The sequence below is a fragment of the Typha angustifolia genome, chromosome 12, assembly GCF_048772165.1.
Source record: "Typha angustifolia cultivar Huaian chromosome 12, ASM4877216v1, whole genome shotgun sequence".
NCBI lineage: Eukaryota > Viridiplantae > Streptophyta > Magnoliopsida > Poales > Typhaceae > Typha > Typha angustifolia.
The window spans coordinates 7,887,123-7,908,085 of NC_133250.1; the positions used below are offsets into that span (position 1 = coordinate 7,887,123).

The 20,963-nt window shown below is 40.3% G+C and overlaps 1 protein-coding gene across 3 annotated transcripts in view; it reads right to left on the reverse strand.

Annotated features, from left to right (window-relative positions):
* Window positions 1-20,603, reverse strand: part of LOC140772272 (structural maintenance of chromosomes protein 6B-like) — a 36,296-nt gene extending 15,693 nt beyond the window's left edge. For 2 of the 3 annotated variants that reach the window (XM_073114258.1, XM_073114257.1), the window contains exons 1-10: window positions 20,328-20,603; window positions 20,122-20,227; window positions 18,330-18,463; window positions 17,991-18,046; window positions 9,220-9,306; window positions 8,643-8,963; window positions 4,434-4,553; window positions 3,684-3,818; window positions 380-456; window positions 194-269 (exon numbers count right to left, since the gene is read on the reverse strand). In XM_073114258.1, the coding sequence (XP_072970359.1) occupies window positions 194-269; window positions 380-456; window positions 3,684-3,818; window positions 4,434-4,553; window positions 8,643-8,963; window positions 9,220-9,306; window positions 17,991-18,046; window positions 18,330-18,463; window positions 20,122-20,227; window positions 20,328-20,484 (1,269 nt within the window). In that variant the 5' untranslated portion in view covers window positions 20,485-20,603. Of the gene's footprint in view, window positions 1-193; window positions 270-379; window positions 457-3,683; window positions 3,819-4,433; window positions 4,554-8,642; window positions 8,964-9,219; window positions 9,307-17,990; window positions 18,047-18,329; window positions 18,464-20,121; window positions 20,228-20,327 lie in introns of those variants that run through there. The other variant, XM_073114259.1, reaches the window with a different exon arrangement.
* Window positions 20,604-20,963: the final 360 nt, after the last annotated feature.

Consider the following 20,963-nt stretch of genomic DNA (forward strand, 5'->3'; position numbering starts at 1 on the left):
TCAGATAACATTGGATATGACACTCATTTAAAATTTTGTGGATACATGTTGAATACTTATTTCCGGTACAAGCAATAGAAGATTAGTATGAATAGAAGTAATACAATTCCTTCCTATTTAATTAGAGTAAGCTGGGCAAATAATAGAAGAAAAAGGTCAAAAACGATTTAACCATCCGTACAAGTAAACACACCTCTTTACTCATATCATTCTTAGAATTTATTAATGTTGATAACCTCTCTGACAAGGTACTCTCTTCCTGCTGCAACCTGAATGAAATTAAAAGAAAATTAACTTCAAAACACCAAGAAAGAATAGTCTACACTCTATAGTACATCCAGAGTACATCAACCCAAAACAATTGAGAAAATGTGATTACCTAGTAACACTCGAACGAGCTGCATCAATCTCATCTTGTTGTTTCTCCATACATTCTTCAACAGCCGATTCTTCAGCCTTCAGTACATGAAAAGCATGAAATAAGAAGTTAAAAGAGAGCAGGAAATTAGAGACAGAAATCACATCCATATTAATTTTACAAGAATGCAAGGACAAAATACAAATAAAGAAAGATAGCACAATAATCAAGATGTCACATATTTTATCAGCATAGAATTGTATAGGAAAATTTATTCCCTTCACTTGAGCAAGCATAACAATCTTCAGAGCATTTGTCCTGCAATAGATCCATTGATCATTAGGAAGATACCATACAGTAAATGTGTGTGTTTTCAGGAGAAGGACAACCGCACGTGCAATTTGAGGGCAGAAAATTATTCTTGAAGCATGCTGAATGCATTCTATGCTTCAATCCAAGCCAGTGTTTTCAAAGGCAGCCTGCTAATGGCAAGCAAGCCGCCATTTGTTTTTTTGCAGGCTGCCTTGTCATTTGGCAGCCTGCCTTTACTTTTTGGCGGCCCGCGCAGCCTGCTTAGTTATTATAGCGAGTCGGGTGGATCAGACTATCCAATGGATAGTTAGTGACGATTTTTTTTTTTAAAAGACAACAGCTGCTAGCGCTAACCCAAATACCCAATCTCTCAGCTTCCTCTCCTTCCTTTCTTGAGCAAAGGCAACAAGCGATAGTGGCAACAGCAATGGCAAGCGGAAACTAAGGTGGTGATCATCTTCTCTATCTCTCTCTCTCTCTCAAAATGGGATCTCTTAGAAGTCGAGAAGGACTGCCTCAAAAAAAAGGGGAGAACGTTAAGAAGGGAGAAGATTAAAAAGGCCACGTGCTCACCCAAAAATAGGTCACATGCTCACCCAAAAAACTCTCCCTCACAAGTTGGCATGCACCCATTGAGCCACTTCTATTAATTTAAATGCACTAATAAAATACGTAATATATATATGTTATAACCTAATCTCGACTACCAATTCAAGCTTGAGTGCAAAAATGTAGTCCGCGCAGTCAAAAGAGAATATTCTCTCGTAACTAGAAAATTACGAAACCTGTTGGATTTGCTCCATAACTTTTTTATCTACAATTTTGATATTTGCACTCTTCGCAAATCCAGATTGTAGCTAGGGCAAAATCGGCAAAGAGCTGGTGAATGTGTTAGTGACAAGTGATGATGGTGAAGGTGGAGATGAAGTGGACATGGATTATAAGTAGATTTTGCATGAGGTGTTGTAGGGTGAATAAAGAGAAGGGAGAAGGTGTCAGTGTCCCAAGGAGAAGGGAGGGTTTCGACGGACGAGAAAGGCTCAAGGTAACTGGCAGCAAGATAATGCGTGGCTAAAAATTAAGCGAGAAGGGAGAAGTTTCATATTAGAGAAGAGAAGATAAATTCAAATAATAATTTCTTTGATAAAGCCATAATACGATTGCTTTCCACATATTTATAGGCTAGCCTAACAACAAAAAAATAAGAAAAATAACCCTAATACAATCATTCTCGCTGAGGGCGTTCAAACGGCCAAAACAAAGTCTTTATATGTGCGAACGCAAAGCAAGCATTTGAACGACCATTCTTTATGTTCGAATGCTCAAATCAATTTCTGTATATGCGAACACGATGTAGGCGGTCAAACGGTCCTTCCTAGTGTTAAAACGCCCCAAACTAGACATTCTTATTTATCAAGAAAATAAGAAATCAAAACAAGAAATTGAATCACAAGTCATATCAATCCATGAGGTGGCTCGGTCTAGCCCGAATCATATTATATATATATATATATATATATTGTTGTTGTTATGATTGTAAATTACACTATTAAAAAATTTATATATTCTATATTAATATATATATATATATATATATTATATAATTATTTTTTATTTTTTCTAGATTAAAAATACTAAACCACCTTGGCGTCTGCTTTAGCACTAGGCGTTGGGGTGACTGCCCGCCACCCGCGGCCGCCTTTCAATACATTGATCTAAACAATGTCTAAGAACTTGCTTTGACACTTAACTAATGTGAAAAATTATTCCCTTGTAAGAAAATAAAGTGTAGTAGGGGTCACTAAAGAAAAATAAGCATCTCTTTATCTAGATAGAGGGCATTGACATCACTGGTTTCCCTTGCATCCATGTGGTCGTCGATTCAAATCTTAGAAGCAATCTCTCAAGAAATGAAGGTAAGGCTACGTAAATCCTCCCACCTAGAACCTACATAGGCAGGAATATTATGCACTAAACTCCCTTTCTTTAGGTCCTCTTTATCTGAATCAAACTATCTTCATCAAAATAAAACAGTGAATATTGTTTTCTTTAATAAGACCCCAATTTGAGCTTATTAGACTAAAATGCAGTCTGATTGAGACAAACAGAGCATAACTGGATCAAAAAATTTGAAAAGTTCATATTCACAATTTCTGTAGATGTACACTTAAACCTCCTTTACCTGATATATTTTCTGTGGATTAGCATAACTAATAGTTAGATGAATACGCTGAAAGAGTGAAGTAGGTCATTCCTTCACAGCTATACTTCTCTAGAATATCTAAGCTACAAGGAAGTTCAGGTGGAAAATTGTAGACTAAATAGGCACTTTGACTGATCTTCATTGAGAAGGCAGCAAGTTCTGTAAGTCTAGGACATTCTATTTTATACTAGTTGATTTGTCTTGCTTGCCCTCGCAATTGTAAAAAGATGCCTTCATCTCATCAATTGCAAGTCACTCATAGTTGTTCAAGTTTAGAAAGCCAAGGTAGCATGATTTCTACTCAGATGTTCAAAACTTAATCAGCATATATTGTTCTCATCCTTTACTTTTGACTTTTGAGGATCCTTTAGTATGGCAGTTTGTATATGTCAGGCTCAATCGCTGCAGACATGTGCTGCTACTCATTGAAATTCATGGAGTGGGGGATGTTTCTAAATGAGATGATACAAGTAGTTACCGCTATTACTATAGTTTCGTGGATGACCCTGAGTGAAGTTACCGACTTACAAAAAATAATATCTGTATTTCTATCATGAAACTAAAGCTTGATTAGGTTGCCAATGTCTACAATGCAATATAAGCTCATATATTTGATTTAAACTACACAAGAAAAAGAACACGTTAATGGTAATGCCTAAAGAAGTGACGCTTAATCATGGTAAATCTTACCAATCACAAAGGGATTAATGACTCTAAAGCATCATATGCATAATTTGCATATTATTTTGATTAATTATCAATCACAAAGAAGAAAAAGGGTAACCAACAAATATGACAAGTTACATGTACCTGTGTAGCCCGCATATGCTGTTCCTGAATATCAAGAATTTGCTTTTCAAGAGATTTCAAGCGACCAGTCATCTTCTTTATCAAGTTCGCTCCCCGAGAGCGCTCCTCTTCAAGCTCAAGCCTCTCTTTTGTAGCCTAATAAAAGTAGCAGCAAAGACAAAATTAAGAACAATAGCATGCTACATTTCAGCAAGCTGATGGCACATTAAGAGACTGTACAATGACACCATGACAAATAGGGCATAAGGCTATCAGCAATGAAAGATTTAAGAGAATTTATGATCTTCTAAGTCTTGTCTAGGAGCTACTTCCCTACCCATTGTCATCCCAGTCTTTAATTTCAGACAATCTTGCGAATAATACCAAACTAACAATCTCCTTTCTTGTATTCTCAATGGATGTCATTTGCATCTCAACTGATAGAAGCTGTTCCAAATCCTGATTCTATCATATGAGATAGAACTACATCAAACACTACATGGAAAGACCAAAAGTTCCTTCAAACAAGAGAACAATCAAATTTGCCAACAGAGAAAGATATGTCATCACATGCTAGAGATCACAACCATATCTTCCTAAACAACATTTGATTACAAAAAGTTCAAAGAGGAAAAAGGAATATTCTACATGCTGTTAATAACATTTCAAAGAAAAAGAATGACCTAAACAGTGTACTTAATGTAGAAAAGGATGGTAATGTATGCTTCCCATGTAATAATAAAGATACATCATCTCAAAGTTCTTCCATACCAGTGAAAGTTTATGTTGCAAATCCTCCTTCATTTTCCTAACTTCTGATGTCTTCTGCACCAATGATGTCACATGGGCTTTCTTATCAAGGAGTTGCCCCTTCAATTCCTCTACCTTCACCTACAATTTATATATATATAGCATTTATGTAACAGTACAACAGAATTCAACGACTATGGTCTACTTGGAACATAAACGTTCCAATTTCATAACTACAACATTCTTTCCCCTGCAGCATCACAAGTGAACCGACTACCGCATACTTACAAGAATAATAATAATCTTCACAAATATAACAAAAAAAACATTTCAGTTAAATGCTCTGATACATGACTAATAAAACTGTACACTTATCAAGTGCCAACATTTCTAAGTGTCGTATCCTAAGAGTCGACTGAAATTTTGCAGGCATGTCATCATGCATTGATGCAGACATATGGGTAAAACAACAGGACCATATTAGTACAAGGAAAACATGCATGTCATTTACAAAAAGAAGAAATTGTTTGCTGGCAGAGAATCATGATTGTGAAAGAAATAACCTAATGGCAAATTAACAATTAAACATACAGTAAGTTCCAGATATCAATAATAAATCTTATTTATTGATAATAATAGAGACTTACTACTAACATGAGCAGGACAGTTAACAACAGCTTAACTTGAGATTATAAAGCTGAAACTGCGCATATCACAATACTGCAATTCCATACACCAATTCAAGCAATTGTGAATTCACCTACTAGTATTCCCTTTCAAGATTCGTAACAATAATATCACACATTTCATTTCCATATGACATCTCAATAAAATTTCACCAGGCATGGTGCAAAAGTACAAAAGGTTATCTCCTCCTAGCACAAGCTTTACATTATCTACCATTTATCATTCTATACAATAGTCTCTTTTAAATTCCTAACTAAAATTATACCTATTACATCTATCTATTCTTCTTTCTTAGCATAAGCAAGTTTAAGGAATTAAGTGCTGAGTGTCGATGGCACGCAAACTATCGTGCCAGACGACAAATTGTCATACTCCATACTTTTCATTGAAAGCGTTTCACTATTCGAGGTTGCTAACTAAAGTATCTCTCGGACTAGCAGTGTAGCATCTTGACTAGAACTCATCCATAACAGTGCAAAATCTCTTGAATGTACACTGTCACAACTAATGAAGCACAGACACGGGACACGAATGATACAGACATGGCAACACGGCAAGTTTTAAAAATATAGCACACGAACACGGCACAAGACACGGCAAAATAAATAAATAAACAAATATATATATATATATATATTATTGATACATTTAAAGTAAAAGTTTGCAATCTAATAGTGTTAAATACACATATTTAACAGAGCAGAGAGGCTTTAATATAATTTAACAATAAATATTTAAATTTAATATAATCAGTTTATCACACTAACTAGAATTAATATAAACAACAGATATTTAAATTTAAGCCCTAATGCCATATGAATATCAAAAGAAAAAAGAAAAAATGAAAATACGAAAGGTTTTAAATGAGAGCAGAAAGGCAGAGAGAGAGAGAGGAGCTGCTTGTAGGGAGGAGGGAGAGAGAGAGCAAATAAGTTGCTTGCTGGGGGGAGAGAAAGAGATAGAGAGGAGCTGCTTGCGGGATGGAGAGAGATAGCAGAGCAGAGAAGCTACTTGCGCGGACAGAAATAGAGAGAGAACCTCGCCATTCACCGCAGCCGTCCGTTGCTCGTCGTCGCAACAGCTGCTCGATGTCGCACAGTCGCTCGCCGTCGCGCACTATCATCTTTGACTAAGAGAGATTTACGTTTTCGTTTCGGGTTGGTGGGGGAGGGTGGGAGGCTTTGGATAGTTTTTAGTTTTGAATTTGGGTTTTAGATTTGGGTTAACAAAAATCGACCCAACCCGACCTGTTAAAGATTAGCCAAAATTCTGCCCATATCTCGCACGCGCCCCTTTTTATTATTATTATTTTTTAATTACGGATACTCCGGACACGTGTCCAATATGTGTTCACTGCGTGTTCGTGTCTGACACGTGTCCAACACAAACACCTCTCCCAGTAGGAGGTTTCCATGCTTCATAGGTCACAACTAGATGCTTAAGCTAAATATTACTTAATCTTTGCAGCATACAGGAACTGGAGATGCAATGTGCATATTAGAAATTACACAGAGCATTAAATCTAGATCTGAATGACAATCTACCAAATGAACCATTCTCCTTTACTCAATCTTGGTACAGGTTGTTGAAAGGTATAACACTAATACAAATATGCTCAACTCCTATTTGCACATTCTTTTATAAGCTTCAATTCAATAATATGATAAATCAATCATTTCTTCAATGGAAAATACTATACAGGACAATGTTATAAAAAGTGGCCAACCATTGCGATTGGGCTATCTAGGTGGAATTGGCGGGCTGCCAAGTCACATGGCGGGCTGAGCGACCCACTAAATGTTATTGAAGGTCAGCCTGCTATAGCGATGGGTTTGGAATTTTCAGGTCGGATCTTGATTACCTGCTAATTGGCTAACCCATTAACCATTTTAAACAAAACCCAACCATTTTCTCTCCCTCACTCACAATCTGAGCCCCAAAAACTCTCCCTCTCTCGATCATCGACCGCCCTCGATCGTCTCCCTCTCCCGATCGTCTCCGAGCGGCAGCAAGAAGTCGATGACGGCAAGTGATAACCCTCAACCAGCAGTAGGCGAGGTCTCAAGTACCCCTCAAACCCTTTTCTTCTTCTCCTCCCCTATTTCTTGATTTCTTCCCTTTACACTCTCAGTGGCCACCTCCTCGTATGGCCGTCGAGAGTGAAAGGCCATCGAGTAACTCTTTTCTTTTCTTCCCTTTCTCCATCTCTTTCTCCCTCACCGTTGGCTTTCTTCCCTTTCTAGTTTCTTCACTGCTATAGTAATTAACACTTAACAATTAGTAATAACACTTAACAATAGGTAATCACGGGAAGCATGCTTTGCTTCCCTACTTCTTTAGTTTTCTCTCACAGTTTGTCCAGAATCCTAATAATCGATTAATGAATAATGATTATTGAGCAAAGTAGTTTGCTAGAGAAGAAAGCCGACCGACAATGTTGATTCCTTAGCTTTTTGCTGCTAATTAGCAAATTGATTATTTAATTGTCTTGAACAGTTGAACTCTTAATTCTTAAAAGTAGATTTCTTTGAATTCTTTCACCGTCCTAACAAATCATTGTATTAGTTTTCTAATTAGTAATTATCATTAATATGTTATGCTAGAGGAAACAATTGATAATTAGTTTGCTACAGAAATTAATTAATGTCATCTGTAATTCTTTCATTGTCTTGAATCTTGATCCTAGAACTCTGAAATTTAAATACTCTCATTGTTAATCTGATATGCTAGTTAGTTTGTAAATTAAGCAATTACTTGTTAATTAGTTTGTAAATTGCCCAACGGTCTCAATTTTATGTACAGAGTACAAACAATCAGATATGGCTACTAATTTCTCTCAAACAACGTTTATGGCTGGATCTTTGATCATATTATTTGTTCTAGATATTTGGTTGTAATTCTTGTGAATTTGTTATGGTCTTTGATTATGTTATTTGATATTTTGGTGTAGTGCATCATGATAAATTTTATATATACTATATTAGTCTAAAAAAATAAAAATATATCATATATATAATTTTTTAAAACTTTTTTCATATAGAAAATGCTAGATTGCTTGTCACTCGCCTTGATGCCTGCCCGTCTTCCGTCTTGGCACTAGGCGGTGGGGTGACCGTCTGCCACCCACGACCGCCTTTCAAAATATTGCTACAGGAAAGGAGTACAGAGAACGTCTTCCCAATAGAGAAACTCGGCCTTTCTAGAAAGGAATCATAAGCTCATCTGATCACTACAAGGAGTGATGAGGACATGAAGTGAATATATCTGTCCATATTCTGTAAATGGCTTTGAATGGACTTTAATGAGGGATTTGTTCCATAATCATGAAAAATCAGAATATCAATATCCAATTAGATGATCCAAAAAACATTAGAACTTTCATGTGCTAATTTGAGATTCAAGAAAATAAAAAAAAGGTTATGCACTACATAAACATCAGTGGTGATCAGTGTGTCATGGTTTAAGCAAATAATAAGGCATCCAAAATTTGATACTTTTGAAGAGAATCAAGAGAACTTTTAATGTCAAACTATATATACTTACTGAATTTCGATCAATCCTTTCTTGGCAAGCAGGAACACGCTCCTTTAGCTTCTCAAGCTTTGCATTGTGTTCCTCAATTTGTTTGTCGACATCATAAACCCATGACCAGGCCAATTTTTTTCTCAAATTCTGCAGTTCCTGAGCTATTTCCTCTACATGTTCCATGTTTTTAATTTTTTCACGCAACTCATCAAGTTGTCTAAGTATTGGCCTTATGGATGATTCCAATTCTTGAACAATTGTATCTGCAGTAACCAGCTGAACTCTAATATTGTCCAGTAACTCACTCACTTGTTGAAGAAGAGTAGCCTTGAAAAAGAACTGCACGAAAAGTAAGAAATCAATAAAATGACCATGAAGCACAAGTCACTTTTATATAATAAAACACCAAAGAAACTTATAAAGTTACAAAGATACAACTGCCTTGAAGTGTAAATTACCTATAGGCTACAAAAAATCGACACATTAAACCAAGAAAAAGTTGTCAGGCCTGGCACTAATGTAGCTAAGTGAAGCTAAATGTGTCAGTAAGACAATTGCCAAAGATGCAGTTGCAAACCTTAACTACATTATTCACCTTAAATTTGTCTTTATCGTTCCCAGAATGCAAAAACTCTCTACTTTTGTCCTGGCTCATAATGACACATGGATTTTCAACATCAATCTGCAAAATAACCAAAACATTGGATTAACATAAATAAAGGAATGATAAACAATTTGTCAAAGATTATGTCACGAATGGAGGTATACAAGTACATTAATAAAGAAACTAAAGGTCAACGATGACCGTGCCACCTTAGGCACGGGGCGTGCCAACTGACACGCTCATGCGTGCTATTGGTGTGCCTTTAACATATTTTTTAGTAAAAAAATTTAGGATATTTAAAAATGTTTTTGAATCTTCGGTATGTCACTCTTTTATTTTTGGTTTGAATATATGTATTAAAACCTATATTATAGTCTTTCATCTTTAGATTATTCTTGTAATGACATTTTTTATTAAAGATATAACAATAGTCAAATATAAATATTATTCAACACGTAATATGATTAAATACATTCATTAAAATTATTGAATACTCTGTAATATGATTGAATATTCCATAATATAATTGAACACATAATATTAATTAATAGTAATTTAATAATTAAAACTAATATCTAATTGAATGTAGAATGACGAGAAGGATCAAACCTCATTTGTCAGCATAAGAATAGCACAAAAATGTCGTGATCGTGGAGGGGAAAGAAAGGCGAGGTGCTCGATTTGGGAGTGAAGGTCATGAGTGGTGGGAGTGCCGATGGGGTTGTAGTGGTTTTGATGAGGTGAGGAAGAAGAGTGTGGCTGCAACGGGGATGCTGCTATGGTAGTAGCATGGCAATGGTAACCGTAGCTTAAGGTCGGCGACGGTGGGAATTGAGTGGGGTTGCAACTGTTGCTGGTTGAAGGGAAAGAGAGAACTAGAGGGTGAGGAAGAAGAGTGGGTTTTAGCTAAGGAGAGGTGAAGCTATCAACTGAGAGGAGCCTCAATCTAGGCACCATAAGTTGGTAGAGAAGTTGAGAGAGAAAGAAATAGAGAGAGAGTGGAAGGGAAATTAAAGTAATTCTCATTGATTCTCTTGGAGTGCTCACCACACCTTTATAATGGCTATTCCATTTTAGGTTACTTGCTCTCCAAACAACCCTAGACTAGATTCAACTCGACTAGACCAACCCTGACCAGACCAACTCGACTAGACCAACCCTGACTAGACAACCAACTCTGGGCTAGTTCACAACAACCTTGACTCGACCAGATCAACCAGCTATGGGCTGGTTTACAACCCTTACTCGACCAAACCAACCAGCTCTGGGCTAGTTCACAACAATCCACCACGCTTCTACCACCTTGTCTTCAAAGTGTGAAGTCGAGAAAGGGCTCGACTATCTCAAACTCAAGCTCCCACGTAGCGTCATCAGAGTCTAGTCACCCGTCTCCACGTCGCCACCTCCTGATTAGAATCCTCACCAGCTCCACGAGTAGTGTCTCCTCCACAAGGTTGGGTATGTCCACGATCTGGTTCGCCCGGACTCAAGCCTCTAAGATTAAAACATGGAACGCCAAACAAATGCGGGATCCCTCTGGTAACGTCAATCTGTATGCCATCAGATCTAGTCGCCCAAGCACTCAAAATGGCCTAAAATACCGATAAGCTAGTTTTTGGTTGTGCATTGGTCTCAGAGTCACCTCTCGATATGGCTGAACACGCACGAACACCAGATCATCGATCACGAACTCTTGCTCATGATGCTTGCAATCGAAGACCTGCTTCATGCAGTTCTGCACCTCCGCCGTATGGGTCCTCAGCCTCCTCAGAGTAGCATCTCTATCAGTCAGCTCTAGATTCGTCTTTGTCCATGCTACAGATGCTACGGGGTCATAGGTCCGCAAAGTCGATGGTGGCCTGTCATCTAAATATTAGTGTGAAAGACAGTGTTGTAAGATCATTCTGCCCAAAACAGATAATCGAGTCATCTTTTAGGCACTCTCCCAGAAAGCAACAAAGATACTGCTCGATACCCCAGTTCTCCACCTCGATTTAGACATCTTTCTGCAGGTGATAGGCTGAGCTGAGATCTAACCAAGTCCCCTGCAGCGTAAAGTACTCCGTACAAAAGTCACCAATGAAAACCTAATATCTGTCTAAGATTATAGAACGTGGCATGCCATGAGCTCGCCAATGTCGCGTACAAACACCTCCGCTAAGGTCTTTGCTAAAAATGGGTGCGCTAGGGCTAAAAAATAGGCATACTTGCCCAGCGTGTCTACCACAATAAATATGACAGTACCCCTGAACTACTGGTAGCCCCTCCATGAAATCTATAGAGATGTCATCGCAATCTTGCTCTGCAATCGGTAAGAGCTATAATAGTCCTGCTAACCTGAGTCGACCTTTGCCCGCTGGCACACCTCGCATGCCATCACGTGTACTATCACCGCATTCTTCATCCCGGCCCACATATAGCTTGCAAAAGACGCTTGTAGGTCCTCAGCGTGCCATCATGTCCAGCCTCTGGAGTGGAATAGAAGTGGCCCATGAGTCGAGTGCGCAACCCGTCATCCACGAGCACCTGGATACGCCCTTTGTCCAATAGTAATCCATCCCGGCTCTCAAGCTCAGGGTGGCTCCCTAGGTTGTCCAGCAATTGTTGCATCAATCTCAATATCTTCAGGTCAGTTGTACTTGCTCTCTGGAAGTCCTCGAGTAATAGAAAACTTAGCGTCGACATGGCCGCCAACTCTGTTGCTGCGAGCTGCCAGGATAGTACAGCCGCTGCCCTATTCTCCGCCTTATTGTATAGCAACTCATAATCATACCCTAATAGTTTGGTTACCTATCTCTGCTATACCGAAGTATGTATGCCCTCCAATCAAATAGAGCCACTATTTGGTCACTACATGCAAAATGGCAAACATCTCGTGCTCGTAAGTGGGCAACTGCTATGACCTCCCAAACAAAGCCTTGCTAAGATAAGCTATAGGCCTTCATTTCTACATAACTATGGCATCAATTCCCGCCCCAGAGGTGTCACACTCAGTCGAGGGTATGGTAGCACAAGGGGAGTGGTCATGGCATCCTTCTGCTTCTCGAAAGCCCAGGTCGCCTCGTCAGTCCACTTGAAGACATCCTTCCTCAATAAAGATGTGAGTGGGACTGCTATCTTGTCATATCCTACCACGAACCGACAATAGTAACTCGTCAAGCCAAGGAAGCCACATAGCTCCTAGACTATCCTTAGTAGTGGCCAGCCGACCATGCAAGAAACCTTACCTAGATCAGCTGCCATACCCTCGACTAAAATGATGTAGTCGAAGTACTTCACTAAGCGCTGCCCCATAGGCACTTGCTCTTCATCTTCATCGAATGCTCGACTAACAAGTTCAACACAGCTCGTAAGTGCTCCATGTGGTCCGACCAAATCCTGTTGTATACAAGAATGACATCAAAGAATACCAACACGTACCGCCAGAGTGGTTGGCATATGTCATTCATTAGACCCTGGAATGTCGTTGGCACGTTCGTCAACCCAAATGGCATGACTCTGAACTCGCAGTGTTCATCATAAGTCTGAAATGCTATCTTATGCACATCATTTGCCCAGACTTGGATTTGATGGTACCCTACACTGAGGTCAAGCATGCTAAAGTAGAACGCCCCTATCAGCTCGTCCAGCAGCTCAATAACCAGTATAGAGTATCGATCCTTAACGGTGATAGCATTTATCGTACGGTAGTCCACGCAAAAATGCCAACTCCCGTTTTTCTTTCTTACTAGTAGGATCGGCGAAAAATACGCACTCTAGCTCGGCTGAATGATTCCCTGCTCCAACATTTCGGTGACTATCCTCAAAATCTACTTCTGGACATGTGGGTATTGATAAGGCCGAACGTTGGCCGGCTCAGCCCCTCGCATAATCTCAATCCTATGATCAACCCACCTAGCAAGAGGTAGCCCCATCGGGTCCTCAAAACAATCCAGCAAAGTTAGTCAACAATTGGATTAGATCAGTAAGTTTACCTGAGCTAGGAGTGGGCTGAGGTACAATCAAAGCTAGCTACAAAAAAAAAAAAAAAAGCTCTCTGATGCCCAACACACCAATTAGCGGCTGAAGCGTGGGATGCAGCTGATTTCGAACCCCATCTAATCTCACCACTCACCCGTCCCTCCAAAAGGTCACATATGTTAGAAGTCAAATATAACCAGGCCAAGACTCTGGAACCAGGTGCCCAAAACCACGTCTACCCCATGAGTGACAAGGGGTACAAGTGTGCAGCTGATATGGGATCCCATCTAATCTCACTACTCGCCCGTCCCTCTGAAAGGTGAGTCACATATGTTAGAAGTCAAATATAACCAGGCCAAGACAAGACTCTGGAACCACTAGGTGCCCAAAGCCACGTCTACCCTATGAGTGACAAGGGGTATAAATCCACCATGAAATTGTGGCCCTGCACCCTCAAGGAGATCTCACGGCATACACTCTCCGCTCGGAGCTTCATGTCGTCCCCGATGGTCACCTCAAAGTCAATGGTAGGCTCAACCTCTAATCCAATCCTCCGTACGAGTCGCTCGTCCAAGAAATTATGCATACTCCTAGTGTAGATGAGTATGTGTATGTAGTGCTCTTGACCACCCTATCCATCTATAGGGTCTTCGGAGCGTTTGTCCCCGAGTAAGCATGCATGGAGATCTCGGCACGGATATCCTCTTCAAGGCTCTCGTCCACGATCCCTACCATATCCTCGACGGCCACGCCATCCTCCATCACCTCATCGCCTATATCATCATGATCGTCGATCAGCATCACACTCCTAGTGGCTCTGATGCAATGGTGGCTCAGGGTGAACCACTCATCACATCAAAAGTACAACCCCTTAGCCCAGCACTCCTTCACCTATACAGGCATGAGAATTCAGACCACGGGTCGTGCCCCTCCTCTGGGACACGTAGCTAGTCTCGGTGTTGTCCTCATGCCAAAGAGGGTAGTAGTCCTCGATGACATAGTTCCCAGTTTCGATCGATCCCGAGTGGGATCGGCAGAAACGGATCTAGATCGGCTATAGCCGCCGATCCCGATCCGAGCCGAAACCAGCCAATCGGCTGCTGATGCTACTAGTTGCCTACTGCTGACAGCAGCAGCCAGCAACTACAGAGAGAGAGAGGGAGAGAGGGAAAGATAAAAAGAAAGAGAGCGAGAAAGATAATGGATACCTCAGACTAACAGTTAGAGGAATAGGAAAGAAGAGAGGGAGGAAGAGAAATTTTTACTTTTTAGGCTTTATATGTGAGTATTTATTATTTATTATTTTCTTATAATTGTTTCTAAATTTTTAGAAATTTCTCAACATTTTTAAACAATATTTAGAATTTTATTTAATTAAAATAGTCCGATCCAATACAGACGGCTGATACGTATCGTTTTTCCAAACGGTCGATCCTAATCCTAATACCGATTTTTGGAACCTTGGTCGATGCAACTAACAGCCCATCGCACTCCCCCGGTGTATTCAAGGTAATCCTTCCGTCCTAGTTAATCCATAAAGTCCTCAAAGCACTCCTTAAGGTCGTGTGCTTCTGCTCTATCCGCATGGCGTCCTCGAAGGCCTCGCTAAAGATCCGAGATCGTAAGGAAAGGATGTCGACCTTGACCTTCTCGCGTAACCCGAAGGTGAATATGCTAATCAACAGTTGCTGCAACCAAAAGGGTCGGCACTGGCTACTCACGCACTCAAACTCCTCTTAATACGCGGCTACAAATGTATGTTAAACCAATTTAGAGAGCATAGTGTGGTAGACTTTAAAGCCAAAGGTCCCAAACCGTCTCGAGAGCCCCTTGATGAACTCGATCCATGTCCCAAACAACTAGTGAGCGCTCATCGACTAGTAGCAATGTAGTGCAGCCCCCTCTAAATGGAAGCTCGCCAATAACACTTTGACGTCTTCTGATATGATCTGGTACTCAAAAAACTGCTCAACTCAAAAAATCTAATCTAATAGATTACCTCCTTCAAACTTTGGAAAGTCGAGCCGTGTAGTGCGTCTGTGGATGCCATTATCGCGGTTGGGGTCATATGCCATCCTCAGTCTAATCATAGGTGGGGGAAGGATCTATACCCCCAGATCACGTGGTCTCCAATCATCCCCATTTCGACGCATCCCCAAGCCCTCTTGGTTCAACCAAGGGACCACTGCAGCAACATCACGTTCTTGGTTCCAACTTGCCCTGTGATCCATTCCCTTCTTACCCAGTCCATAGGCAGCTTCAGGATGGACCATAGGATCTAGTGGAGACACTGGAGAACCCCTCGGCCCTATAGTAGCAACCCAATTGAAGATGGAAGGTGGCGGTAAGCCGGTGACCACTTGCGTCTTAGGCGTGTGCCCTCACTTGCGAGGGAGGCCATGGGTCGACCCACCATCTTCTCGCCTAGCGGAGACCAAGGTGGTCTCATACCTGTGAGCTGCATGGCTCACAATGTCCGACTACTGCCCAAGCTGAGGTCGATTTCAGCAAAAAGCTGTCTGGGTTGAATAGGTGTGGCTGCAAACCCGGCAGTCTGCTCTCCCATGTTCGATTCCTCCTCCTTCATGCCGTTATGGGTGGAAATTGAATTCTTAGGTTAGGTGGGTGAGGAAGGAGGGGGCTCGTTGAGGGAAAATCCACCCAAGCCGTTGTCGGGGTTTCGACGACAGGCGCTGGTTCGGCAGTTGTCTGCTGATGACCAAAGATTTCATATTAGCCTTCAATCTTCTCGTCTCTTCTTGGGATCTTTCTTATAGCTCTAGTAATTTTTGGAGGAGGATAAAAGGCTCTTGCTATGAAGCTCCTCTCACTGGCGGCATGCTTAGTGCGCTCGAGAACGACTCGATTTCTACCGAAACAACACCGCTGGTTGGGAGCTCCCCCTCGACTGGTGCATCTGCCGCTACTCTCCTATTCGCCACCGACCTTGTGGTCGTCATAGTCCGAGAAAGGGTTGAGCTCTGATACCACTGTTGTGACCGAAAAGAGAAAAGGAAGGCGAGGTGCTTAATTGGGAAGTAAAGGTGATGAGCGGTGGGAGTGTCAATGGGGTTGTATTGGTTTTGGTGAAATGAGGAAGAGTGGCTGCAGTGGGAGAGGCTGCCACGGTAGTAGCATGACGGTGGTATAATTATGGCTGAAGGTCAGCAATGATGGGAGTTGAGTGGGGTAGCAACTATTGTGGGTTGAAGGGAAAAAGAGAACTAAAGGGTAAGGAAGAAGAGTGGGTTTTAGCCAAGGAGGGGTGAAGCTATCAGCTGAGGGGGGCCTCGGTCTAGGAGTCGTCAACTGGTAGGGAAGTTGACTGATAGAGACAGAGAGAGAGTGGAAGAAAAAATAAAGAAAATTCTCATTGATTCCCTTAGGGTGTTCACCACACCTTTATAGTACATTTTAGGTTACTTTCTCTCTAAACAACCTTAAACTAGACTCAATTCGACCAGACCAACCCTGACTAAACCAACCAGCCCTGGGTTGGTTCACAACAACCTTGACTCGACTAGACCTACCAGCTCTAGGCTAATTCACAAGAGAGAATATTGCATTAAATATTATCGATAATCTTCAATCATATTGATAATGATGACTTTATTTACTGACACAAGAATAACGCTAAAGTTGATTTGACGGTGATTTAAGGAAATTGAAAGTAGGAAAAAACAAAAAAAAACATAATAAGCTCCATATTGACACGGGTTGGGGCACGGCTCGATAAGGGCGTGTGCTAGGAGCCCATTGACATGGGTCAGCACGCAATTGACATGGCTCGGTATAAGGGTTTGCCACTAGCGCACTTCGTATCAAGTGTCGTGACATGTTGACCGACACAACCATAATTGGTTTCAATCAGATTTCGGTAAGAAGTCGGGGGATTTTTTAACCTTATGTTATAGAGAGCATGGCTTGCTATTGTTTGACACAATATTAACACATTTCAAGAATGATCATGCACGGTAGCACAAAATGTCATTTGAATTTAGGGGCTATATCAGGTAGCATATCATACCTAGTGTAAGAGGCATCATCAACAGTTCCTTTGACCAACTTATCTAAAGCATCAGAAGTGATTGTCAAAATCATTAACTTTTTACCCAAAAGCTAAATTTACTTTTGATCATTTCACATAACCCCTCTATTTACACTCCTAGTGAAAGCCCCCAAAAAAGATCATTGCATGCTATATCTGAATCTTAGAAAGCTGGGGTTCTCAAGACCCATTACCTGTGGAATTGAGCAATGGGTTTGCATCTTGTCTACATCCTATAGCGGACCAACAATAAACATGATACACAAGCTAGGAAGAAAAATAACTCCCAGTTAGGTTTTAAGACTTGATTCAGTTCGGATGTGCATTCCTACTCTTTATGGTGACATGTGAAGGGTTAATTAATTGGCCAGAAGTTCATTTTACTTTCCAAGAGTAACAAGTAGTTGAAAATACAAAATTCTCAAACACAATTTATGATTTTGTATGCACATCAGAAAAGATATTAATCGCTGATAAAAACCTTACATGCAAGATGTGAATCTAGTAGGACACTATACAAATCAAGCACACATCATGGTATAGTACAACAGCAGGAGAGTATATACAAAATTGAGGAAGCAAATAGTCAAATATTATGGTCCTTCTAATGAGCATTCTGTGTGCAAGCATATAATTAGACTATGCCAAGGCAAGTTATAAAACATACAGCAACTATCTTCCAAAATCAAAATTTATGGAAAGAAGATCTCGTTAACCATATCATGCCTAATAAAAGCGATAAGTATCCACTCACGTTAAAATGCTCAATTAGCTCTCGCAGGTCATCCTTGCGATGAGCAACCTTTCTTCCTGTTCCAAACCAGAAAAATAATAGAAACTAAAAAGTTTGGATGAGAACTTTAAGTCATTAGTAGTAGATAAAATTTGATAGAAGGAAAAATAATATCATAGGTAACTGCAAATAAACAGATTTTATTTTTAATTCAAAGATACGTACATAGGAAAGAGGAATAGAAATAAAATACGAATGCAAAAAACTTGCCGCTTTGAAAGCTAACCATCCACTAAAATCACCGCAAAATAGATGCATGATACACACCAGGGTAGAAATCAAAGAAGCAACTCAAGTAACCTTGATAGTCCTTTAAGAAAATGGAGCTAGCCGACTCTGTAATCCTGCGTTCAATGATAATTGAATCACCGTAAACTTCATGCTTAAAAGCGTCTTCTCCTTGATTCTTGACGTGCACAAAAATGGCTGCAAAACTACAAGTTAAATTCATGATAAGCCACATCAGACTTTGAAAGACTTTAGTTAGAGAAACATGAAATCAATCTGAGTGATCCTATTAGCTCAATCAGAACAAATATTTATCTTAACAACAAACTAAATGATAAGGAGAGCAGGGCAGAAATATAGTATTGGATGGCTTGCAAAAATGTCAAACTAAGAAAACCAAGAGACAGAAAACATATATAGAGGAAAGAAGGTATCACTATCACAAAAGTTCATTGGAAGATAGTTGGACACATCTAGCAAAGATACTTAGTACATCCAATAACGAATAGCTCAAATCATGTGAAAGGTGTCAAATAAGAGGAAAACAACAAAGACTTTATAGGAAGTAGTAAAAGATATACTACGGACTTTAGTAGGCCTTTTAGACATTTACATTCACTCTCCTCTTCATAAACATAATAAATTTAAAAAATAGGGTCTCTTAGTGCATGAGGTCCCCTCTAGACAAAGTCAGTGGAGGGAAGATGAAAGCACCCTTACACTCAATTCTAAAAAGGTTTTTTGCAACTTTAGCCCACGACCTCTTGAAAGCAAGGGAAAGGCAAACCAAGCAATGCAATCTTATAGCAAATCCTCTTCAACAAACTAAGAATGATGTGTGGTGGTGGTTATATCTTGACCAAGCACGGATGGCCGTGCCGACTGGCATGATGTGTGGTGGTGGTTATATCTTGACCAAGGATGGCCGTGCCGACCGGCACGGACGTATCGGCGATGTACCGGCACGTGGCACGAGGGTGCCGCATGGCACCCCTCCTAATGCATCGCCGTTCATCATCGATCTCGTCGCCGATCGCCGTCCGTTTCGTGCCCTTGCCCCTGAGAGAGAGAGGATTAAAAACTTGAGTTGCGGGTTCGGATCAACTTAAGTTTTTAAACCCCCCCCCCCCCCCTTCCCCTATCTCGGGGGCTAGGGCACGAAACGGACGGCGATCGGCGAGCGATGGCAACGGCGACTACGATGGCAACGGCGACTAAAATGGCAAAGGTGAGTATCTCTTTCTTTCATTCTCTTACGGCACAGCCGGCAAGTGCCGCGGCATGTGACCAAGTATATATCTACTACAAGATAACTCTAGTAGAGATTTAAAAATCTAATGGTTATACTTATAATCACTATAAGGAATTATAATCTTTTTACCAATGTATCACAAGAATCCTTGCATTCTGGATTTTCTCAGTAATAAAAAAAGGTACAAGACCCATGGCATATATTTTATTTCCAAAAAGTTACATGGTCTACTCTGCCCAACTGAGAAGCAGATGCAATGCCACCTCAAACATACTGTTCTCCTCACGTAGGGTCTATTTGGTCATAAAGGGAAGTCCGTGTTAGGGTCCCCTCCTTCAAGGATTACTTCTCATTCTTCATCCCCGACATGCATTGCTACCACCATATGGAATTACTAAAGCAAAATTAAACCGGTAATCCGACCTCTAAGATAGTAAAAGAGAAAAGGAACACTAGTTGAGTATTTTCATGATTATAAACAGAGGAATAAAATCTCTTTTCCACAACTATTGAATTCTACCTTATTTTCTATCCTACAACCTACAATTGATATTTGATACTCCCAAAAAAAACAGGACATAGGAGAAACCCAGGCATCAGGATTAAAATCACCTGCAACCGGTCTTTATGAAATCCTTCAAAGTGGCCGCCCTTTGTGTCCCTTTAGCCCGGCAGCCGAACGCAACACAAAGCGCCGTAAGTATCGCGCTCTTCCCGCCTACAAGTAGCATCAAACAGGCCCGGTAAGAAGATATCAAAGAGAGAGAGAAAAAAAAAACAGCAAACGAAAAGAATTTAGAGAAAGAAAGATTTCTTACTTCCATTCTGGCCGGTGATGAAGTTGACCCAATCGCCGAACTCGATCTGGAGGCTGCTGTGGCACATGAAGTTCTCGAGACGGATCTTTGATATGATCCCCGCACCCGACCTCGCCGTGATCCCGCAGGGTTCGGGCAAAACCCTAGAGTCGCCCATCTAGGGTTTTGAGAAGGGAAGCGGGGAGAACCGAGGACGGAGAGACGGGAGACGAAGGGAAGGAAAGGGAAAGGAGAGAAGAGAAGTGACAGCCCGCCAAAACGGGACGGTAGTGCAGTCAGCCGGGCGCCCTTAGAAAAAAAGTGCGGGTGAAGGCCTTAAAAGGACGAAAATGCCCCCAGATATAGTAGTATCCATTCCTCTTTTATGTGATAAATTATATATAAAATCTTATTTCATATTGTAATAAAATTATACATATTTTTTAAGTAAAATTTATCGTACAATTAACATATTTATTCATAATTAGTGATTAAATATAAATTCTTGTATAAATTTATTCAAAGTAATTATTATATTTTACAACAAACAATAAAGCACAAGTAGAATTATAAATATGCCTAATTTATATTTAAAAGGTGCATATAAAACAATTTTAACAGTTTCGATTCTAAGATAATACAGAGTTTCAAAAGATT